Below are 26,284 nucleotides of genomic sequence, written 5' to 3'. Positions count from 1 at the left end.
CACTTTGCACCCAGCACCCGGCACTTTGCACCCAGCACTTTGCCCCAGCCCTGGCACTTTGCACCCAGAACTTTGCACCCTGGCACTTTGCACCCAGCCCTGGCACTTTGCACCCAGCACTTTGCACTGTGCCCCTGCACCCAGTCTCCAACTCTGCCCTGCACCCAGCCCTGCCCCCACATTCTGCCCTGCCCCCACACTCACACCCTGCACCCACTCTGCCCTGCACCCAGTCTCCTGCCCCCACACTCACACCCTGCCCTGCATCCCCACCCCCACTCTGCCCTGCACTCAGTCTCCTGCCCTGCCCCCCCACCCCCACTCTGCCCTGCATCCCCTGAAACCCCACCCCCACCCCCGCGAACCGCTCTGTGCGAACGGAGCCACACGCAACTAAAAGAAGGCGGAGAGTGCAGCGGAAGCGGGGAACGCTCGCGGAGGTAAGTAAAAGGAGCCGAGTGCTCCAACAACGAATCGATCGCTCGATTAATCGATAACGGAAATCGTCGACAACGATTTCCGTTATCGATTATTATCGATTTTATCGATTCGTTGTTTCAGCCCTAATTTATATAGAATTGGGATATTATAGAATTATATAGATTTTGGGATATATTATAGATTTATATAGATTTGGGGATATATTATAGATTTATATAGAATTGGGATATATTATAGATTTATATAGATTTTGGGATATATTATAGATTTATATAGATTTTGGGATATATTATAGATTTATATAGAATTGGGATATATTATAATATCTATATAGAATTGGGATATATTATAGATTTATATAGATTTTGGGATATATTATAGATTTATATAGATTTTGGGATATATTATAGATTTATATAGATTTTGGGATATATTATGATATCTATATAGATTTTGGGATATATTATAGATTTATATAGATTTTGGGATATATTATAGATTTATATAGATTTTGGGATATATTATAGATTTATATAGATTTTGGGATATATTATAGATTTATATAGATTTTGGGATATATTATAGATTTATATAGAATTGGGATATATTATAATATCTATATAGATTTTGGGATATATTATAGATTTATATAGATTTTGGGATATATTATAGATTTATATAGAATTGGGATATATTATAGATTTATATAGATTTTGGGATATATTATAGATTTATATAGAATTGGGATATATTATAGATTTATATAGATTTTGGGATATATTATAATATCTATATAGATTTTGGGATATATAATAGATTTATATAGATTTTGGGATATATTATAGATTTATATAGATTTTGGGATATATTATAGATTTATATAGATTTTGGGATATATTATAGATTTATATAGATTTTGGGATATATTATAGATTTATATAGAATTGGGATATATTATAGATTTATATAGATTTTGGGATATATTATAATATCTATATAGATTTTGGGATATATTATAGATTTATATAGATTTTGGGATATATTATAGATTTATATAGAATTGGGATATATTATAGATTTATATAGATTTTGGGATATATTATAGATTTATATAGAATTGGGATATATTATAGATTTATATAGATTTTGGGATATATTATAGATTTATATAGAATTGGGATATATTATAGATTTATATAGATTTTGGGATATATTATAATATCTATATAGATTTTGGGATATATTATAGATTTATATAGAATTGGGATATATCAGTAGATTTATATAGATTTGGGGATATATTATAATATTTATACATATTCTCTACTCATCCATATCTGTTCATTATTTATTATGTATTAATCCAGCTATTATTTATCAATGTATTTATCTCTATTATCCATCTATTAATTTATCTATAATCCATAATCTATCATTTATCTATTAACATGATCCTAAAATGCTTAGAAACACTTGGTTTTCCTCCCTCTGACTTTAAACTTTCTCTCCAAACCCTGACACTTTATAAAGTCAAATTCATCTAAATGTACATAGAAAAAGGCCCAGGGCCCCAAATAATGCGAGGGGCCCCTTACTGCACCTGTGTGTCCGCGCCAGCCCTGCTCATGGGCCCCGCTCCAGCCCCTCTGCGCTTTGTGCCCTTCTTCATGGTGAAGGAGTCAGGGGCAGAGTGCAGAGACCCGCAGAGAGGCCCCTCTAATGAACTACCGACCCCCTCCCCCTCCCCCCCATGGTCTGGGGGGCTAGGCTTCCCATTACAGCCAACTGAGCCAAGCAGGGCTTTAACCCACACAGTGCCAGAGCTGTGAGCAATAAAGGACTGAGCATTTCTATCCACTGACTTCACCATACATGATACAGGGCCCGTCACCGATTTAACTATGCATGATACAGGGAGCTGGCTTGCTTTTTAATGTATACATTATACTGGGGGGCGGCTCGCTGATTTATCTATACATTATACAGGGGCCAGTCACTGATTTATCTATACATTATACAGGGGCCGGGTCACTGATTTATCTATACATTACACAGGGGGCCAGCTCGCTGATTTATCTATACATTATACAGGGGGCCGGTCACTAATTTATCTATACATTATACAGGGGGCCGGCTCGCCAATTTATCTATACATTATACAGGGGGCCGGGTCACTGATTTATCTATACATTATACAGGGGCCGGGTCACTGATTTATCTATACATTACACAGGGGGCCAGCTCGCTGATTTATCTATACATTATACAGGGGGCCGGTCACTGATTTATCTATACAATATACAGGGGGCCGGCTCGCTGATTTATCTATACATTATACAGGGGGCTGGTCACTGATTTATCTATACATTATACAGGGGGCCGGCTCGCTGATTTATCCATACATTATACAGGGGGCCGGCTCGCTGATTTATCTATACATTATACAGGGGCCGGCTTAGCCCTTCATCCACGATAAGCTCCCTGGGTTGAGCCTCCATAACATTCAGTGAAGAAAGGGAAAATATTTTTTTAACCTGCAAACTCCCTCTTTGATGAATAAACGGCAACATATTAAAAGCAAAGGGTTAAACAACCCGAAAGCCCCCCATACACAGGCCCTACCAGAGGGGTGTGCAGCATGCCGCCCCAGTGAGCTATAAATAGTCTTTAAATACTGCAGTTTGCTTTGCAACCGGTGCAGGACTCAAACACAGGAGCAGCATTAGGAGTCATTCGGGGCTCCTACATGATTTGTTTTAATTTATCACAAAAATATCTAAAACCAAATAAAAACAATAAAACGTCATCTCAATGAATGCAGAAAGTGCTCAATGATTCAGCCTTGGCACTTAAAAGGTTACGTGGGTCCCCAGAGTGATTTAAAGTGACAGAAGCCCTAATCAGGGGTAACATGCGCTTCCCCTTCCTGCCTTCCTGCCCCAGCTGGCAAATAATCGACACTTTCACTAAAACTGTTACTTTTCTAGGAAGTGCAGGGGGGTGGGGGATACCAGCTCAAACTCACAGACCAGGCTGTGGCCCCTCACCGGCCCCCAATACACTGACCCAGCACACCTCATCCTTAAACCCCTCTCCAGGAGATAATGTTCACCCATTTCATATTTTATAACTCAGTAAATAATAATTATAGACATATTTATTACGTTTTGGTAACACATTAATTCTGTTCCAATGGTGGGTGGGCTATCTGGACTCCATCTGCCCCCATTTTGTACAGATAGCGCCACATTTAGACGGGGCTGGTGACTTTTTCCTCCCCAGCCTCTCCCATCTGGTATGACGGCTCTGGTAGTGTGGGCCCCGTCTCTGGTGCCTGATCCCTCGTGGGGCAGCCGGAACCGATCCTCCCCCCTGCGAATCACATTCAGCTAAGGACATTGCCCTAAATGGGGCAAATCCTGGCCTGTGTACCCTGTATAATACATAGGGTGTGGCTGACCCCCCATATAACACACAGGAAGCAGGGTGTCCCCCGTATAACACAGGGTGCCGAGCTAGTTCCATACTGTGTAAGCAGACCTCTTGTATGGTGGTCTCAGCCTTCCCCGTGTCACGTGAGGCCATGTCCTCAGACGGACCCCCAGCTGCTCCACGGCGGATCAGCTCAGCCTAGAGCTACGGCAGCGCAACAGACCCCCAGCTCAGCTCTCAGCCTGCGGTCTGTGACGGGGGATCAAACCTTCATAAGTGCCCCCCGGCTCTCGCTGTACAGTCTGCTCTGTGCCCACCCAATGGCGCTCTGTGCCCACCCAATGGCACCCTGTACCCACCCAATGGCACCCTGTACCCATGCCGCTTATAACGCGTTTACGTGTCACGTTCAGGGTATTTGCACGCCCCGTGTCTCATGAATAGAACGTGGCCCTCTGTGCACGCTCTCTGCACTCTCATTATTAGCTCCACAGTAAAGGAGAACGTCACGCGTGGCATTTCTTCTTATATCATTAGGAGGAGTTACTCCTAACAGATCTCCGAACGCTGCTCACTGACTCCATAGGGGCCGTATACATTATACCGGAGCTGGTCTGTCCGGGGCACCTGCATCGGGGCACCATCTGTCACCCTAGAGGTAGTAGTTCAGATGCCTGCACAGGTGTGGGAGGCACACGGGACATTGATTGGGGGCTTCTTGCCTAACGTGCTACCTGGTCTGGGTCAACCCTGCTTTATACCTTCTTGATGCCAGCACCTATACCAACATGTATAGCAGAACGTATAGACTGGGGTAAAACCCCTGAGAATCTGCCCCATTCACCCTGAGACTGGGGTAAAACCCCTGAGAATCTGCCCCATTCACGCCTGGCCCACTCCATGTATGTATTTTTTGTACACCTGGGTGTCTAGGAACAGGAAACTGACCGTGACTTCCTGTTTCACAGGCTGTTTCGTGTCTATAGCGTGTCTATAGCGTGTCTGTATCGTGTCTATAGCGTGTCTGTATCGTGTCTATAGCGTGTCTGTATCGTGTCTATAGCGTGTCTGTATCGTGTCTATAGCGTGTCTGTATCGTGTCTATATCGTGTCTGTATCGTGTCTATAGCGTGTCTGTATCGTGTCTATAGCGTGTCTGTATCGTGTCTATAGCGTGTCTGTATCGTGTCTATAGCGTGTCTGTATCGTGTCTATAGCGTGTCTGTATTGTGTCAATAGCGTGTCTGTATGGTGTCTGTAGCGTGCCTGTAGCGTGTCTGTATGGTGCCTGTAGCGTGTCTGTAGCGTGTCCTTCAGCTGGAGAATTGTAGAAGTAGAAAGTCCCCAAAACCACAATCCGACGTCACCTGCATCCCCGCGAGTTGTTGGGAAGGGATTCAAGGAAAAAGCCTTGAAAACAAACTTAACCGCCGTCCTTTGGCCGGACCTCACCAGAACTTCAAATCGGATCGGGTTTTATGATCAGACGAAACCAAAATAGAGTTTTTTGGCAATAAACAGCAGAGGTGGGTTTGGCGCACAGAGAGGAAGCCGTATGGAGATGTACCTCATGCCCACGGATAAATATGGCCCCAGGCATTTATTTTCTTGTTTTTGGGGGATAAACCTGTTTTATGTTTGTGATTGTTCGATGTCTATGAGAGCGTAGACTATTTTTGTGTAATTTTTGAAGAAAATATATAAAAGTTAAAGACAAATTTTCACAGCCGCTCCATACATATACCTACTCTGCTCCAGATACACACTTGGCCTGCTCCATACATACACCTAATGTGCTCCATATATACACCAGATTGGCTCCAGATACACACTTGGCCCGCTCCATACATATACCTAATCTGCTCCATATATACACCAGATCGGCTCCAGATACACACTTGGCCCGCTCCATACATATACCTAATCTGCTCCATATATACACCAGATTGGCTCCAGATACACACTTGGCCCGCTCCATACCTACACCTAATCTGCTCCATATATACACCAGATCGGCACCAGATACACACCTGGCTCGCTCCATACCTACACCTAATCTGCTCCATATATACACCAGATACACACTTGGCCCGCTCCATACATACACCTAATCTGCTCCATATATACACCAGATACACACTTGGCTTGTTCCAGACCCACATAACCAAATAATCCCTGCTCATTACTCAGCATCACGTGTGATGCAAACCAATTAAGAGGAAGTAATAATATACGTGTTACATGCGACTGGCACGCGTGTAACGCTAATGCAGGATGAGGAAATGGTAATAAAGCAGATATTTGCGTCATTTATAAACACAGCGCCTCGCAGCAGCACCCCGGATCTATACACACGAACACGCATGCATCACCTGTACCGTGTACACACACCAGGTACACAGGCAAACACAAACAATACAGAGCGGTTTCCACAACGTGACGATCAGGCAGGGAATCCCTGCCTTAAAGCGCATCACATTAAACCGGCACACATAAACACGGAATATGCCACCATTAACCCCGTGAGTGCCGGCGAGGCAGCCAGGCTCTGCCGTCACAAGGAATCCCCCTTCCTGGCACAGAGACGGAGGCTGGAGGGCGCCAGCCCCAATCCCAAAAAAATTCAAAAGCTAGTCTCGCTCAGCAGCGCGTCCTCAGTCGCTCCCGTGTCCCCATTCTCCCTCGCAATCACTGCAACACGGCACTCACACCCTGCAGGCACACCGGCCCCTGTCGGCCCCCACAGCAACCCCGGCAACTGACAAAAAGACCAGAAATAAAGGTTAAGGGACGTACCCATAAACCCTGGAGCCGAGCGGCAGTGAGGATGCAGTCAGGTGTTCGTTCCTCACGCCCCCCCCTGTACCCCCACTCCTCCCTCTCTCCCTCCTTCCCTCTCTCCCCCCTTTTCCCCTCTCTCTGTCCTGATATTGCAGCTCAGATTGGAAGGAGGGGAGGGTGGATGGGTCGGGGGACCAAAGGGGGAAAAGAACGGAGAATTTCCTTTGTCTAGAAACAGCAGCTCACGTGATCCCGGCGGGGTCTCCTCGTTGGCTGAGGAGAGGAGGGGGGAAGACGGGGAGAGGGGGAGCGGAGGGGGCGCGGAGGGGGCAGAACACGCTGGAACGGGGCCAGCAGGCTGTGTCTGGAAACATAGAACGTGCTGTATGCCCTCCACATATACACGTATACACGCACAGCCCGCCATATGCATCCAATCAACATATATACAGGTAGAAGCGACGTGTAATCTGCCCCGTCACCCTAAAAAGATGGAGAATCTTCCCTGTCACCCTGAAAATACAGAGAATCTGCCCCTCACCCTGAAAAGACGGAGAATCTGCCCCTCACCCTGAAAAGACGGAGAATCTGCCCCTCACCCTGAAAAGACGGAGAATCTGCCCCTCACCCTGTAAAGACAGAGAATCTGATCCTTCACCCTGAAAAACTGAGAATCTGCCCCGTCGCCCTGAAAAAAAAAGATAATCTGCCCCGTCACAAGGAAAAAAATAGTGAATTGTACCCACTCCACTGCCCTGGGGAATCTGCCCCGCTGCCCTGGGGAATCTGTGTGAGCAGATCCACTTTCACAGAACCCCGGAGAACAATGTCACGTAACGTGCAGAACTACTAACATACGCCAAGGACGATGGAAAGTTTTAAAGGAAAGGGTTTCTTTTTGTTGCTTTTGACTTTCCAAAAACACGATGGCGGGATATAAAGAGTATATGACTGAAGGGTAGTAGGTACATGGAGCTGTCTTACGGGGAAAGTGGTTGGGGACACAGGCTAGCAGTACTGACTACATGTGCAGAGTTGTCCTCAAACAGACGCAGAGTTCTGAGTCGAGTTATTAGCCCCCCCGGTAATAACTATATAAGATGCCACGTTAACAAAGCCACCTTCTCTAAAGAAGTAAGAAAGACAAATTCTTAACGAGGAGGGTCAGACACCGCTTGGAATGTACAGCCAGGGGCTGTGCTATCCGTTAGATGATGTCATACTTAATCTGCATGCATAACGTGATGCGTGATGTAATACAGGAAACCCCTTGGCAGAATGAGGACTGTGCAAAAAGCGTTAGTGAATACTGAGTGATACCGGCGAGATCCCTGCGCATTCTGGGTCGTGGTAATCCCTATTAGATCACCGGTGGTTTGCTGAGATTTAACTTGAATGACACCGCAGGAACCAGAGGATGTGGATGGGGTGCTTTTACTGGGGCAGAACATCCCATGCACCCTCTGGATGACTGCTGATCCTACACACCAAACCATACAAACCATACATAGTACCCTGGTGCTGCCCCAGCTACATGGCCCATGTTGTAGTGTTTGGGGCATTATTCGTCCGCAGTTTAGAAGAAGTCTATAGAGGCTTGAAAAGTGTTCAAAGAAGGACAGGACGCCTGACGATATAACACAGACTCCATTGTACAGAGTAGAGAACGTTCTCCAGAGCAGGTTACATAGAACATGGAACGTCCCATAGAACACGCAGTTCTCTACTGCCCCTCCGAACATTCAACACCTTCTGATCACGTCATAGACTAATTAACAGAACACGGCAAGGAACGTTCTCCGCAGCATGGCCAGCCTACCAAACACAGAGATCAGAACATTCTGCAGAACCCAGAACCTACCAACACCTTCTGAACATGCACGGGAAGCCAATAAGAGCCACCAAACTACAGCCCTTATGACACGCGTTCAACCTACTGCTGGCTAATCACAATGCGAGTCGAAGTTATACAACATCTGGAGAGCACGCTGTACCCAACACGAGGTCAGACCATTGGAGAACATTCTAATGGGTGTGAAGCATTATACGGAAGGATGCTCTGGAATTCTTCATTCAGCCATAACGCCCATTACAAGCCCTGCATGGAAATGGATCGTGTTCCTCATTTACCAGTCACGGGGCCCTCGACCAAATGACAAACATTTTCATCAGGTCTTGTATATGTTTTATTTTAAGGCACCGGTGCCTCTGGTTTAAGGAAAAGATAATTAGATAACGATATCTCAACACCGAGTAACTTCTTCAGGCCACATGTGTTCATGGAGAGAGAGAGACACATAAAGTGATGTCCATGTCTTACAGACAGTTCCTAATGGGTTAATCCTACTGGATACTTGGATCTATTGATCACTATGTACATTGGATCCCTGGAGGCCTCTCGCTGCCCCTCACCACGTTCCTGGGTCCCCACATACCTCAGTGGTGCTCCTTCCGAGTGCCACACTAGATCCTGCTCTCTCGGCTGGGACCAGCTCGGCAGAGATCGAGGGCTGAGGGGGGATTAAGTCCCCTCCCAGCAGTCACCGCATCCTATTAACAAGCCCCAGTGGGGAGGATTCAGTTAACTGGCGGTGAAACCATTAACAATACCCCAGAGGCCATAACTGGCTGCAAGATATTGATTGACTCCTGTTGCCCGAGGGGAGCCCACAGCCTCCAGTCCAGGCAACGTTAGGCCAGACAGCCCCATATACGACACATATACAGTCTGACGAGAGATGGATTCCTAGTGGACACGACCCTTGTGATCTCATTAAACTCAGTAACAAGCTGTCGGGGCAGCTCCATAAACTGCCTGGCAAGGAATTCCAGGGGCCATCGTCGGAGCTTGAGATCCAAAGAGGCCACCTGAAAAATTTCACCTGTGACAGAGAAATGAGAGCGGGCTTTTCTTCCACGGTATTTTGCACCTTCACAAATGGATGTGGGATACTTGAACGTAAGCGCTCTACTGTCTAGCGCCAGATCCGAGCAGGTGCCTATAACACCTGTGTGTCCATCTGTGGCCCTTTCCCTGCTGTGCTCAGGCCGGATGCCCCTGAACTACATAGTCACTAAAGAGCCAAAAGAATAATTCAAAGGGTTACATGTATATTGAGAAAAAGTCCGAATTTGGAAGAGAGGATTCTAATCCGGCGGCGTTACTGTGAGATTCTGATACTCTCTGGAGGAACTAGGAGGGTCTTTTGGGGTGGAATTCCCAGAGTTTATCGAAAAATATTGATTCAACTTCTTTGTTGGGAATCTCTGCCTCGTTGGTTTAATGGCATAAAGAAGCACGTTCGATGGCAGCGGGAAGATGTCTTATAATCAGGAGATCCTTTGGGTTGGGGTGAATTTTCCTTGCATTTTTACAATATTAAATTTAAATAAGAGAGCGCGGACCCCCGAGTTTCACCGTACGACGGAGGGGTGTCCCGAAGCGGGTGTGCAGCCACTTGGCAGCCATTCACCGGCGGGGCGATGTTCCAGCTTGTGTTTCTATAAAAAGACACCTTGATTCTGGAAGTCCTGGAGATGACAGCCTGTTACCATGGAGACAGGCGGTGACGACAACGACTGTGCGAGCTGCGTGCTCGCTCTGGGAGACCCCAGAATGAGTGCATATAACTCTACTGACTGCCCACCAGTCTGACCGTACACTATTTTTCTGAGTGCTTGCTGCGGCTGTTCACATCTACTCCCACTGAGTGTGCGCACTCCATGGCAGCCAGTTAAAACCACTCTGAGTGAGTGTTTGCTGCAGCTGGTTACAGTAAGCTTTAGTGTCAGTCTAATAGAGTGTGACCCAGACACACCTGGAACAGACAGCATTTTGTGACAAGACCACCAGGAGGAGGAGAGAGGAACCTGGAAACCACAGGACCCAACTCACCATCCGCCAGGACCCAACTCACCATCCGTCAGGACCCAACTCACCATCCGTCAGGACCCAACTCACCATCCCTCAGGACCCAACTCACCATCCGGCAGGACCCAACTCACCATCCGGCAGGACCCAACTCACCATCCGGCAGGACCCAACTCACCATCCGGCAGACTCCAGACTCTCAGAATTTCGCTAATGCTTTAACATTCCCTTTACATCCCCGTGACTCGTTACATTCCCGTAAAGGAGACTAAATGGGAATTCCAGTTTAATGACATCGAGGTGACTTCCATTATCATGGAGATGCACAATAGCCCAATGTGCACAAAAACACCAACAAATATATCATCAGGAAGAGGATCAAAATGGAGGACCCGTCCTCAAATAACTAAAGTTACGCAGCGTTCCTCATAGTTGTGACTAATCTCGGCACCTTTACCAAGAAGACATCATAAGGAATCCAGAACCACCATCCTTTCGTTGTATTTATATAGATTTTTTCCACCCCAATAACATATTTTTGCACAATAAATGCCACCATTATTTTCTGCAGAGATGGAGAAACCCCAAGAATGAGGTGTGGGTTTCAAAATACGAGGGATATGGCTGCTAGATTCTGTTTAGTTAATTACCTTAATTTTAAGCATTAATAACATTAATAAGAAACACTCCACTGGGGTTTCTCACTCTTAACGGAATTTACTGGAATTACAGATGTCTCTGCAGGCAGGGAATTCCGGATCTTTACTGTTCTTACTGCAAGCACTCTCCCTTTTAATAAGCAGTGACTGTTTCAGAGTTGCTTCTTATGTTCTAGGTCTTGTTTATAAACAGCTACCTGAGAGAGTTCCCAGAATGCCCAAACTCAAAGGCGCGTTTTTATTAAATGGTGCAAGACTCCTTGATGTCACGTAACTGGCTTCTGCAGCCACCTACTGACATTGTGCACTAACATGGAGTACGCTTATGGTGTGAGTTGGCATTTACACAGAACCAGAAGCCCCTAGCTGAAGAATTTCTCTGCTCCGCTCCAAGGACAGTTAGCTGGACGAGTACAGTGACTACCGGACCAAAACCATCCCAATACCCTAAATTATACTTAAATCATTCGCTCTATAAACGCCTTTTGAAACGACCACCGGTGCTAACATTTTACTAATTCTCTCGCAAATCCAGCCGAGTTCAAAGCCTGAGTGGCCCCCCGGACAGTTCTGTAAATGTTGTATTTTAGAAACACAGTAAATCAGCGAAATAACAAAAAATATACAATTTATCGCATTAAAAATTAGTTTTTCCTTTTTTGCCCCAGTTGTAGTTTTTGCCCCATAATATAATGTTTTCAGGCAGCTGCATATCAGCCGTTTGTATGATTCTCGCTCTGTTATCTGATCCTTGATCTACTAAACACCCCGACTCCTTATCATACTGCCTGTGGGAAACAATAGAATGGCTCCGTCTTAATCACTAGTTCTGACTCATAAAAGTCTATAGAAAAAAGGGCTTAACTAGTAAAGCATCAGCTCAGTTTGGGTTTTGAGACGGGAAAGTCACCCAAAATATCACATGACTGACAGCAACAGCGCCTCCAGGTCAGCAGATAAAGGGAGTTTATTGGAACAAAATGAGATAAAACAAGGTTTTTGTCACCAACTGACATTACTGTATACAGCGCTGGGGGGTTATATTACTGTATACAGCGCTGGGGGGTTATATTACTGTATACAGCGCTGGGGGTTATATTACTGTATACAGCACTGGGGGTTATATTACTGTATACAGCGCTGGGGGTTATATTACTGTATACAGCGCTGGGGGGTTATATTACTGTATACAGAGCTGGGGGTTATATTACTGTATACAGTGCTGGGGGGTTATATTACTGTATACAGCGCTGGGGGGTTATATTACTGTATACAGCGCTGGGGGTTATATTACTGTATACAGCGCTGGGGGGTTATATTACTGTATACAGCGCTGGGGGTTATATTACTGTATACAGTGCTGGGGGGTTATATTACTGTATACAGCGCTGGGGGTTATATTACTGTATACAGCGCTGGGGGTTATATTACTGTATACAGTGCTGGGGGGTTATATTACTGTATACAGCGCTGGGGGTTATATTACTGTATACAGCGCTGGGGGTTATATTACTGTATACAGCGCTGGGGGTTATATTACTGTATACAGCGCTGGGGGTTATATTACTGTATACAGCGCCTGGGGGGTTATATTACTGTATACAGCGCTGGGGGGTTATATTACTGTATACAGCGCTGGGGGGGTTATATTACTGTATACAGCGCTGGGGCCTTATATTACTGTATACAGCGCTGGGGGTTATATTACTGTATACAGTGCTGGGGGGTTATATTACTATATACAGCGCTGGGGGTTATGTTACTGTATACAGCGCTGGGGGGTTATATTACTGTATACAGCGCTGGGGGTTATATTACTGTATACAGCGCTGGGGGGTTATATTACTGTATACAGCGCTGGGGGTTATATTACTGTATACAGCGCTGGGGGGTTATATTACTGTATACAGCGCTGGGGGGGTTATATTACTGTATACAGCGCTGGGGGGGTTATATTACTGTATACAGCGCTGGGGGTTATATTACTGTATACAGTGCTGGGGGGTATATTACTGTATACAGCGCTGGGGGGTTATATTACTCTATACAGCACTGGGGGGTTATATTACTGTATACAGCGCTGGGGGTTATATTACTGTATACAGCGCTGGGGGGGTTATATTACTATATACAGCACTGGGGGGTTATATCACTGTATACAGCGCTGGGGGTTAAATTACTGGATACAGCGCTGGGGGTAATATTACTGTATACAGCGCTGAGGGGTTATATTACTGTATACAGTGCTGGGGGGGTTATATTACGGTATACAGCGCTGGGGGTTATATTACTGTATACAGTGCTGGGGGTTATATTACTGTATACAGTGCTGGGGGGTTATATTACTGTATACAGCGCTGGGGGGATATTACTGTATACAGCGCTGGGGGTTATATTACTGTATACAGCCCTGGGGGGTTATATTACTGTATACAGCACTGGGGGTTATATTACTGTATACAGCGCTGGGGGTTATATTACTGTATACAGCACTGGGGGGTTATATTACTGTATACAGCGCTGGGGGTTATATTACTGTATACAGCGCTGGGGGGGCATGTTACTGTATACAGCGCTGGGGGGGCATATTACTGTATACAGCGCTGGGGGTTATATTACTGTATACAGCGCTGGGGGGTTATATTACTGTATACAGTGCGGGGCGGTTATATTACTGTATACAGTGCTGGGGGTTATATTACTGTACACAGCGCTGGGGGTTATATTACTGTATACAGCGCTGGGGGTTATATTACTGTATACAGCGCTGGGGGTTATATTACTGTACACAGCGCTGGGGGTTATTACTGTACACAGTGCTGGGGTTAGATTACTGTACACAGCGCTGGGGGTTATATTACTGTATACAGTGCTGGGGGGTTATATTACTGTATACAGCGCTGGGGGGTTATATTACTGTATACAGCCCTGGGGGGTTATATTACTGTATACAGCGCTGGGGGGGTTATATTACTGTATACAGCGCTGGGGGGGTTATATTACTGTATACAGCGCTGGGGGTAATATTACTGTATACAGCGCTGGGGGGGTTATATCACTGTATACAGCGCTGGGGGTTATATTACTGTACACAGCGCTGGGGGTTATTACTGTACACAGTGCTGGGGTTATATTGCTGTATACAGTGCTGGGGGTTATATTACTGTATACAGCGCTGGGGGGTTATATTACTGTATACAGTGCTGGGGGGTAATATTACTGTATACAACGCTGGGGGTTATGTTACTGTATACAGTGCTGGGGGGTTATATTACTGTATACAGCTCTGGGGGTTCTATTACTGGATACAGTTAGGTTCTAGGTTCATGCTTGGCAAGTTGGGTGAGACTCTACTGGTTTATGCCATACCTCGCCTCAGCAAACTACTAAGTTATTGTCTACCGAAGGCCCCAATTCTTCCTAGGTAGCTCCTTACTGTCCTGGTGTTCGTTTAGGACACGCCATGGCTTGGTGCACAACAAGTGTCCATACGATATCCCAACATAAATACTCTTGCCCCAGTTGGCTCCCTACTGCCCTGGCATTAGTGTCTGGCATAGCACGCTCGGCACACCATGAGCAGCCACGGGGGATTTAAGCATTACATACAATCCTCCCAGAAGGAAGTCTGACCCCGCGGTCCTTACCTCCCTCTTCCATCTGGCCAGCCACTCATCTCTCTTCCTCTTGCTGATGTAATAAGGGTCCCCAGCCTGGAAGGGCAGTCTTTGCATGGGCCTCTGACGAAGACTGGACTCCCAGCCTAACCCTCCACGTAGCCGGCCTCGGTATCCCTGCTCAACAGTAGTTAAAGAAAAAGTCAATATACCCAATGCAGTCTAGCATCCTTCCCCACCTATTCTGGTCATTAGAGGCTGCCGTACCTTCTTAAAGGGCCAGCAGCATGTCATCTATAATTATATTACAGTATATTATTATATATTGATTTATATAGCGCCATCATATTCTGCAGCGCTGTATTAATATAATACTGACCACTTCCCACCAGGTATTGGGTATTCACTCGTTCCCACTCCTCTAAAAACAGATCCTTTAGTACCCAAAGTCCCTTTCCTAGAGCCAATAACTCATTGGTTACAGGGAAAGTTTAATGTACAGATCAGAAGGACAACGTTTTAAAACGGAAAACTCCTTCTGACATCACTAAGCAGCTTCATATGTAAACGAGGTCCCTAAGGGATCATTTGCATGTCAGGACCCTGTCGGGGGGGTTCTTGAAATTGTTCCAGATTTCTCTGGATGGAGATCATCTACATCCGGCTCGGATAATATCAGATTGTATTATTATTCCCTGTATTCTAAACATACAAATGGCATTGGAATTGTGGAAGTTCAGGAAAGTCTTATTGCACGTAGATACACATCATATCAGCAAGTCTTCCTTGGGTTATATACAGTGCTGTGCAAAAGATTTAGGCAGGTGTGAACAATTCTTTACACCTCGGTCGCGTCTCTCTCTTCATGTAATCTCAGACAGACTCAGTGTTGAGATCAGGGCTCTGCGGAGGCCAAACCATCACTCCCAGGACTCCTTGGTCTACTTTACAGTTTTTCGTTGTCATGCTGCAGAATAAACTTGGAGCCATTTAGATGACACCCCGATGGTATTTCGTGATGGATAAGTAACTGTCTGTACTTCTCGGCATTGAGGAGACCATTAATTCTGACCAAATCCCCAACTCAATTTGGAGAAATGCAGCCTCAAACCTCCACCATGCGTCACTGCCGCACACGCTCACTCTTGTACCGCTCTCCAGCCCTTAGGCGAACAAACCGCCTTCTGCTACAGACAAATATTTGACATCAGTCCAGAGCACGTGCTGCCATGTTCTGCACCCCGGTTCCTGTGTTTTTGTGAATAGTCGCTGGGCCTTGTCTCCACTCCGGTCGTTTGGCTTCTTGGCCGCACCAGAGTCCCACTGTTTTCTGCCAATGCTGAGCTGATGGCAGCGCTGGACATCTTCCGAATACAAAGCGAAGTAAGCATTATGTGTTGTTTCCTTGGCCGACCCCTGCGCCTACGGTCCTCAACATTGCCCGTTTCTTTGCGATTCTTCAGAAGAACATCTGGCAATCCCTGTCTGCCTTGAAATTTCTGCCCGGGAGAGACCTTGGTAGTCCGGTATAACTACCCTGTGTCTTGTTGCTGTGCTCAGTCTTGCCATTGTGTATGACTTTAGCATGTCTTCAGCAACCTCACCCTCTCACCCGGTTTCTTTCCTCCTACACAGCTGTTTCTGAGTCAGTTAATCATTGTGTTTCATCCTACATAAGAAATGCCTAAGACTTTTGCACAGTACTGTATATAGGAACTTGCTGCAATAAGCAAGGAGTTCCCTGCTGGGGCAGATATATGTAACAATTGGCACATTGCTACATTGCCCATATCTTAATACCAATGCAAAGACTGCATAGGCTTTACATCTCTAGTGGGCAGTATTTGGAGGGGTGACGATGCCCTTCTGTACGCCATAACCAATGACTAAAATACTGTATTGGCCACAAAATCTCTGGGTCCCCCATAGCACTGGACCCATGGGATCGCAAATCCTTGAACCCCAGAGTCTGAGACTCTCCAAATGCCTACGGGACTCTGATACATCCACACAACGCAGGCAATTTGGGGGAAATGTACTATTAAATAGCAAATTCTATACATCCGTAGCTATTCTGGTCCGTGATTAATCCTCTTCTGTCTCAGATGGGTTAGGCCTGATCTGCAGGTTTAGCATAAATATGTAAATTCAATCTGATACATTCAGAGAGGGGAGATTAATTACCCCTCTCTGACAGCCCCGCAGATAGTGAGGACCCTCATGAGACGAGAGAAAGAAAAAATCCAAATAATTTCCGGAAATAAGTCGGAAAACAAAAAAAGTGGAATAGACAGCTCCACCAGAGCCCACCATGGATGAAACCTCCATCTTCAGATCCCACCTGACTCTGTAACCTAGTGCTTGAGGTTTTTATTGTCTCATCCTGATTGGTGGTTTATGTGAATTCCATTGGTGGGAGAAGAAGTCACACTATGATAAGTAATATGTAAACATGTGACAACCTAAGGGCCTCGAGGATTACAGCAAATAACATTAGCTGGTATTTGCATCTATTCCACCCCCACCGGTGGACACCTAACACCATAGAAACTCTGGATCCCTCTCTACAACCCCCCTTCTCGTGGCCCCTAAAACTGACACTTACCTCGAGTCTGGGCTAGTCCCCCACATGTGCTCACTTCTCCGTCTCACCGCATTACCTCTCCCTATTTCTACATCCCAGTCATACAGGTCTCTCCTATGAGCTAAATACACCCGGCAGCCTTGTTATTGCTTTCTGTAATGTACAGAGGTAAAGGCTAGATACATGGCACAGACAAAGCCAATCCTGCTCTAGACTGAAGTAGGTGACACCACAACACCTGTCATCATTAACACAGCTCACAGAACAATGGGTCACCCCCTGAGAATCATTGACAGCCTAGGGGCCCTGATCACTACAGACACCATGCCATGTAATGAATGAAAAGACACAATGGGTGAGATGCAGCAAACATGGCGGCATCACCAGCTAACACAAAGCCACGTCCATCCACTTCCTGTGTAACATTTGTAAAGGATATGCCCTTCATGGCCAAACCCTGCGAGCGCCACCTGATCAGAAATGGCCGACAGCACAGAGGAAGCGGCAGTCACTTCCTCAGCCATAGGAATGAGGTATCCTCATCACCCCCGGGGTGGGAGACTGGATATGGGCAACAAACTGCCCCGTAACAGGGCAAAGCGATGGCTCCAAACCTCCAGCAAGGGTTTCTCCACTCCAGTACTCCCAGTAGCAGGATGAAGCGCGTTAACTGGAATGGATGGGAGGCTCTACATACTAAGTAAGTCCCATGAAATATGGGTGTCTTCCATGCATTTTATTGACATATATCAGGTCCCTCCTTTCATTCCCATTTTACATGGTCACACTGGGACAGTAATACCCCACCATTAAGTAACAGACCATTCGGTACCGTGTCAGGTTATTATACAGGGAATGATAATACAACTCGTCCTGTGCCAGCTGCTGATTGGCCGTTTGTCTAGGGATCATGCAGCCTGCGCAGATTTATCCAACAGCACCCGTTACAAACAGAAATGTAATATCTGCCGACGGCCCGGGGCGATGCTGCCTGATACTTGCCTCCGATTTGGGAGAGTCTGGGCTTGAGTCTTCCTTATCTTCTTTACCTAAAAAAAACCAAACAACCACAAGGTGAAACAGTGAATTCCTCTTCAGATTCAAAGAAATAGGATGATTTAAATCATACCTGCCAAGTGTGCCTGTTAACGGGATATAAGGATGGGATTAGTTATATGTCCGGAGAGTATATAATATATAATATGAGGAATATACAGGATATAACGGGTTATAAGGACGGGATTAGTTATACGGCCGGAGAGTATATAATATATAATATGAGGAATATACAGGATATAACGGGTTATACGGACGGGATTAGTTATACGGCCGGAGAGTATATAATATATAATATGAGGAATATACAGGGATATAACGGGTTATAAGGACGGGATTAGTTATACGGCCGGAGAGTATATAATATATAATATGAGGAATATACAGGGATATAACGGGTTATAAGGACTGGATTAGTTATACGGCCGGAGAGTATATAATATAAAATATGAGGAATATACAGGGATATAACGGGTTATAAGGACGGGATTAGTTATACGACCGGAGAGTATATAATATATTATATGAGGAATATACAGGATATAACGGGTTATAAGGACGGGATTAGTTATACGGCCGGAGAGTATATAATATATAATATGAGGAATATACAGGATATAACGGGTTATAAGGACGGGATTAGTTATACGGGACGGAGAGTATATAATATATAATATCAACTCATTTGGCCTCCTGTATCACCTATATGCAGATGATACCCAAATCTACCTGTCTTCTCCTGATCTCTCTCCATCTCTCCTGTCCCGTATTACCAATTGCTTGTCTGCTATTTCTTCATGGATGTCACAACACTACCTGAAACTTAATCTTTCTAAAACTGAACTCATTATCTTCCCTCCCTCCATCTCCACTCCACTACCTGAATTCTCTATCACCATTAACAACACGACTATCTCTCCTACTAACCAGGCCCGATGCCTTGGGGTCATCCTTGACTCAAACCTCTCCTTCATCCCTCACATTCAGTCCCTCGCCAAATCCTGCCGCTTGCACCTAAAAAACATCTCTCGTATCCGCCCATTCCTCACCCAAGAATCCACAAAAACACTCGTTCATTCCCTTATCATTTCCCGTCTTGACTACTGCAACACTCTTCTGGTTGGCACTCCACTGTCTCGACTCTCTCCTTTACAGTCTATCCTAAATGCCGCTGCTAGGCTCATCTTCCTTGCACGTCGATCCTCTTCTGCTTCGCCCCTCTGTGAAACCCTCCACTGGCTCCCAATTACCTTTAGAATTAAATTTAAGATCCTGGTACTGACATATAAGGCCATCCATAATACTGATCCTCCGTACATTTCTGACCTCATTAGCAAATACTCTCCTACTCGATCCCTACGTTCCTCCCATGGGCTAAGGCTCTCCTCCTCACTCATCACCTCTTCCTTTTCCCGTCTACAAGATTTCACTCGAGCTGCCCCATATCTCTGGAATCTTCTCCCAAGGAACCTTCAGCATTCTCCCTCCCTCCCAACATTCAAGAAACATCTAAAAACCCACTTCTTCAGAGAAGCCGCGCCATCTTAGCTGCTAGAACTTCCTTGTCATCGATACAACCCCCACAATACCTCTCACCCTTTCTCTATGCCTTATGTTTGTCACCCCATTTCCCTCTAGATTGTAAGCTTGCGAGCAGGGCTCTCTCCACCAAATGTATCGGTTTGTCTTAGTCTGTCAATTCTTGTCTTGTCATATGCCTTGAATTTATGTATTGTATTAAGCGCTGCGTAAACTGTTGGCGCTATATAAATAAAGGATAATAATAATAATAATAATAATAATATGAGGAATATACAGAGATATAACGGGTTATAAGGACGGGATTAGTTATACGGGGAGGAGAGTATATAATATATAATATGAGGAATATACAGGATATAACGGGTTATAAGGACTGGATTAGTTATACGGCCGGAGAGTATATAATATAAAATATGAGGAATATACAGGGATATAACGGGTTATAAGGACGGGATTAGTTATACGGCCGGAGAGTATATAATATATAATATGAGGAATATACAGGATATAACGGGTTATAAGGACGGGATTAGTTATACGACCGGAGAGTATATAATATATAATATGAGGAATATACAGGATATAACGGGTTATAAGGACGGGATTAGTTATACGGGACGGAGAGTATATAATATATTATATGAGGAATATACAGGATATAACGGGTTATAAGGACGGGATTAGTTATACGGGACGGAGAGTATATAATATATAATATGAGGAATATATTATTATTATTATTATTATTATTATCTTTTATTTATATAGCGCCAACAGTTTACGCAGCGCTTAATACAATACATAAATTCAAGGGATATGACAAGACAAGAATTGACAGACTAAGACAAACCGATACATTTGGTGGAGAGAGCCCTGCTCGCAAGCTTACAATCTAGAGGGAAAATGGGGTGATAAACATAAGGCATAGAGAAAGGGTGAGAGGTATTGTGGGGGTATCAATGACAAGGATGTTCTAGCAGCTAAGATGGTATGCTTCTCTGAAGAAGTGGGTTTTTAGATGTTTCTTGAATGTCGGGAGGGAGGGTGAATTCTGAAGGTTCCTTGGGAGCAGATTCCAGAGATATGGGGCAGCTCGAGTGAAATCTTGTAGACGGGAAAAGGAAGAGGTGATGAGTGAGGAGGAGAGCCTTAGCCCATGGGAGGAACGTAGGGATCGAGTAGGAGAGTATTTGCTAATGAGGTCAGAAATGTACGGAGGAGCGGTATTGTGGATGGCCTTATATGTCAGTACCAGGATCTTAAATTTAATTCTAAAGGTAATCGGAAGCCAGTGGAGGGTTTCACAGAGGGGGGAAGCAGAAGAGGAACGACGTGCAAGGAAGATGAGCCTAGCAGCGGCATTAAGGATAGACTGTAGTGGAGAGAGTCGAGACAGTGGAATGCCAACCAGGGATATAACGGGTTATAAGGACGGAATTAGTTATACGGGGAGGAGAGTATATAATATATAATATGAGGAATATACAGGATATAACGGGTTATAAGGACGGGATTAGTTATACGGCCGGAGAGTATATAATATATAATATGAGGAATATACAGGATATATACAGGATTACACCTGTTTGGTAGGCCTCGTATTATACATTTGTATTATTTGAGCCTGTGACTAGCTTAGCGCACCGACATTTTTTCTTTTCCCTGTTTGCACATATTTGAGGTTGTTGGCTCCTCATTAGTCTGGTTGCAGCTTGCTGTCCAGGGGTTAATAGGGAGGAGGTTTAATTGCACCTCCCCCAACACATTAATAAGGTTTTGGTAGCCGTATAAACTGCTTTGTGTGCCCGCTATGTAGGAGGTGAGAGTAGGTTCTCACCCTATTGAGAGTGTGCCTTGACGTGGCGGGTGAGCTTAATTATACTTTGGCCAATTCATATAACCAAAACCTCTCATTTATGTTTATAGATTTGTTGCCAACTTTATTAGGGTGAGAAGCGCAGACAGTTTTTGTTTTTTTTATAACTGGGTTCCATAAGCTTTTGGGTGCTCAGAGGTCTCCTCTACAGATTTAAGTGACTGTCACTTTTTTCGGCTATGTTGAAATTAGACAGATTAACATTATTTATGGATTCCAATGGAATTTGTGCTGTGGAGTAACTTCTCTTTGCTGCTGATGGTATTGGATGATTTATGAGCCGTAACCTCTGTGGGATTGTGAACTGTTGGGGTGATGGGGGTCTTCCTGTTTAGGGACCCGATCACAGGACCGGTTTCTTAGAAAGCCAGAGAGAGCGGAAGGAAGGTCGGCCCTGCTGCAGGAAACAGGCTTATCTGCGTCTGCGATCGTGAGGCCCGCGCTGGCGCACGGGGGAGGGGGGCGCTCTTTATAGAGGAATACCCCCCCAGCTTTGGCCGCTTACTCTATATGCAGCAGAGGCACATTCCCAGCATCCTCTGCTTCACTGTTAGGTCGCCCCACAGTAAGGCCTCTAAGCTAACACTAGAGGATCAGAGGCTGAGACTGAATGGAAGGAAGTTTCTGAGAGGGTGGTGGAGAAGTGGAACAGCCAGAGGGTAGAGGGTAATACAGCGAGGGATTCTCCTGAATCTAAGACGAGACCAACGACTGATTAAGGTCTGAGTCTTTACAGCAGGAGAAACGGGCGACTAGACGGGGACCGGATGGGGCCGATCTGTCGGTTGTAGGGTTCTATGATTCTATGACGACACTGAGCAGATATTCAAAGTTCTCAGAAGGCGTTCCTTTGGCTTTCGCAAAAAGGAAGAAACTTCACAAGGTCGAGAAAACCCCCACAGGAGGAAAAACTGAGTTTCCAGCCACTTTTACTACTTCTGCCCTGTTCTCACATTCAGTGCTGGGCCAGGTACTTTTATACTGGTCTGTGCTGGTGTAATAATGGCCACTAGGGGGAGCAGAAGCAGAGAGAGGCAAAAATGGGCTGCTGGACGCCTTGCCCAGGGTCTGCATTCCTCACTTTTTAGGACTGGATGACATCATGACTGGGAGGAGTTCTGATATCAAAATGGAATGAACATTCAGACATTAAATATTCAGATTTAATCACCGCCACTCCCATTTTTATTCGTAATTGACTGATATATCACCATCACATTCTGCAGCGTTGTACAACGAGCATTCTATTTCTACTACTAATTTGGGATTCCTTTAAAAATGGTGATATCTGAAGAGGCGTTATAATAATGCATTGTGTAGATCGGCGTGTGCCGGGGGGCCGGGGGCTGGGTCTGTTGTAATGTTGTAACATTATCGTTAGGATTCCTGGCCTTGAACGTATGTACGTTTTAAGAGATGGGTTTTTATTAATAAATATTTGGAAGAGGGTTCTTTTTTGACTTGGTTTATTTGGTGATATTTAAACATTAGCCTCTTGGAAGCTGAGATCGGTGGCAGCCTTTGGCAGGACCAGTATTATCCAATCATCTTCCTGTCCTGCAGTTCTCTCCCCCACCACCCTTACAAAGGCTGTCTGAACCAATCAGCAACAATCAACAACTTCACATTAGGGGAGAGCTAAGCGGGGAAGAATAATCCTGCGGATCCTGAGGACAGGAAGTTAAGATGTGACACACATAAGGGGGTCTCATACATATATATGGGTTATTTTAACCTGTAAGCACCTTTACGTGGGTTTAGTTAACATATAGATGATTGAGAGAGTCCTCTAGGAGTCCCACCGGCCACCGAGGACTTACTTTTGTCCGAGCCGTCTGAATGGCTCCTCCGCCCCCGTTTTTTCGGGGTTGGGGCAGCGAGGGGGTCCCCGTCTTCCATGTCCTGAGAATCTGGCTCGTCGCTCAGAGTACAGCGGCCGTTCTCCAGCCCCGTTTCCCCATCTCGGAGTCCGTCCGCGGGGGACTCACACAGCTTCCTGTCCCGGGAGTTTGTTTCGGGGGCAGCCGTATCCTGGGCGGGGGTCTCGGGGCTGCTCTGCCCGCTCACCGCTCCGTTGTGCACGGCGCCCGAGTGACCGCTGTCTGGAGCCGCGTGGCACTTGGGGACTGAGGCGACGTCTTTGGGTGCAGAGACACTTTCTACCTGTGGACACAAACGACAGAATAATGTCCCCGTGGAACGTACCCCCAATCACCAGCACGATGCAGCCTGTCTTCTGTTACACTATCATTCACATCATCCTTAGCCATTAGCACATTTACAGGACCTCAGACCGGCCAGGCGGGAAATACATACAAGATGCAAATCAAACACAGACAGGCAGCGGCACGCCGAGTCCTGTGGCATTCAAATCTCATCATTCTAAGGCATCCAGAAGCTTCTCTCTGTGATACCTGTGTGTGATCGGCAATCTCCTGCTCTAAGCTCCATGCAGACTCCAAATCCCATCATACCCTCCGCTGGCTGAGTGTGATAGGAGTAACACTATTTTAAACTGGTTCCACTGGCAAAATACGTAATATCCTCTGCGTGTTTGGGGCAGCCCTGCCTCAAGGTTTTGGCCTCTCTTTGGCTGCCGGGTTCGGGGCTGCCGGGTTCGGGGACCCCATGGCCATTCCAAGAGGCAGTTCTTCTTGTAATTGAATGTGAGTTACTGCCCCGGAAGGGCGCGAAGAACCCCAGTGTCCGGGGGCATGGGGACCCTGGTAGGGTCAGTACGGGACAAAATCATTTCATCTATACGTTTGCAAGCATTTCCTGTGGGCCACTGCTTCATTCTTATTGCCATAGCAACTAATAGAAAGTTCCTGCTGATAGGGCATTTCCTGTTGCTATGGGGATGGGAGAGCTTTCCAAACCTTGCTGCAAAATCTTTTTAGATTTAACCCCCGGTGTGCCACGATGCGGCAGACACTGTCTGTAGCACGAGCCGCTGCTCACGTAAGACAGTGCTATCAGCACTGAGACTCTCTGGGATCGTTTAAGGCTGTCTGTCTCCATGCTGGGGATGCTGGCTGTTGCCATGGCAACTCCTGTAACCCACCCTGACCTTGTTCTAGACCCCTGGGCTCTGCTCCAGGCCTTGGGTTTGCCAAACAAAGCAGGATATTTCCAATTAAAGGAATGAGACCCCAAACGGAGCCTCAAAATTAAATTTTTACCAAATACGCCCTTAACCCTTTGGGTGCCGGTGTTCATCCCATAGCCACGTAAAGGGTTAATAATGTATAGCGTGTAGCCAAGGAATGAAAGACAATGGCCTATAGAGACCATGTCACCAAAACAGACTGCATGCTGAATTATAATTGGCTAGTGTTTTCAGCCAATCATAGATTAGAATCCAAACCACGGTCACCGACCATAAGACCCATGTGTGGCAGCTGCCGCCAGCGTGCGATAATACGGGCCGATAAAGCGTGCAGCGTGACCTATAGCGCGAGCATTTTAAAGAGCTGTCTCCTTATGGCAGTGAATGTGCAGTCTGATAATCCCTGTCTGGGGGTCACTTTACTGCCCCCCAAAGCACCTAAATATCACCCCAGAGTCCCGCTACGCGATTTAAACTCACCGCATGGCAAAACGACAATGCTACAGAAAATAAATATTTACCGGCTGGCTGAGAGTGATGAGAATTACAGTCTAACCACATTCAAATGCCTTGTGTGACTCCACCCTTACCCCGTCATGGTGCGAAGCGTTGATGTGCCCCCCCACCCCACCCTCGGGCACCTGTAATAACAACACCCAGCCAAAATGATGAATTTCAGCCCAAAATGCAAGCCGACAAAAATAACACGTTTCCTTCCTGCTTACTGATTAACCCTGAAGAGGGGCCCTTCACTACTAAACTGGCTTATTGCCTCGCGGCAGGTAATTAACCCCATCACAGCCACAAGGACAACAGACTCCTGAAGTGGCCCCCAAGCAAACAGGGGTTAACCAGCTAAGGTTGCTTAATGCCTCTCAGCTCACGAGATACACACCAGAGCTGCCCAAGACCAGAGGGCTATACACCAGAGTAGCCTGAACGCTAGTGGCATACACTAGAGAAGACTAAGAGCCAAGGGCTATGCACTAGAGCACACAGAGTCATATAGAGTTTTATACAGGATACGTAGTGATTCATACCCAGCGCTGTTATGCCCAGCTGGCACAGTCTCCATAGCGCGCCATCCACACAACAATCCACCTGTTCAGAGGAGCTTACAATCTATACTTCTAACTGCTCCTTCGAGATCTCCGGCCACTTCTTCACAAACCCTCCACGCTACAATCACATCATCCTCAGCCAAGCAATCCCCCTCCGTCTTATATGTGTGCCCCCTATTGTAACAGCACCTCGGCATCTGCTGGCGCCATATAAATATATATATAATAGGAGAGAGAGAGAATACGTAAGTTGCA

The 26,284-nt window shown here is 45.8% G+C and overlaps 1 protein-coding gene across 2 annotated transcripts in view; it reads right to left on the bottom strand.

Annotated features, from left to right (window-relative positions):
* LOC149282590 (DNA (cytosine-5)-methyltransferase 3A-like) overlaps positions 1-24,001 on the bottom strand; it is a 38,812-nt gene extending 14,811 nt beyond the window's left edge. The window contains exons 1-4 of one of the 2 annotated variants that reach the window (XM_089497988.1): positions 18,388-18,429; positions 14,832-14,978; positions 14,359-14,375; positions 10,316-10,331 (exon numbers count right to left, since the gene is read on the bottom strand). Coding sequence is in view for 1 of the 2 variants with exons in the window: in XM_089497986.1 (XP_089354112.1) it covers positions 14,832-14,978; positions 18,388-18,434; positions 23,680-23,758 (273 nt within the window). In the remaining variant the exon portion in view is untranslated. Of the gene's footprint in view, positions 1-10,315; positions 10,332-14,358; positions 14,376-14,831; positions 14,979-18,387; positions 18,435-23,679 lie in introns of those variants that run through there. The other variant, XM_089497986.1, reaches the window with a different exon arrangement.
* Positions 24,002-26,284: the final 2,283 nt, after the last annotated feature.

The sequence above is a fragment of the Sceloporus occidentalis genome, unplaced genomic scaffold (genome assembly GCF_023333645.1).
Source record: "Sceloporus occidentalis isolate IW3139 unplaced genomic scaffold, rSceOcc1.0.p SCAF_111, whole genome shotgun sequence".
Taxonomy (NCBI): Eukaryota; Metazoa; Chordata; class Lepidosauria; order Squamata; family Phrynosomatidae; genus Sceloporus; species Sceloporus occidentalis.
This window is presented reverse-complemented; position numbering and strand designations above follow the sequence as displayed.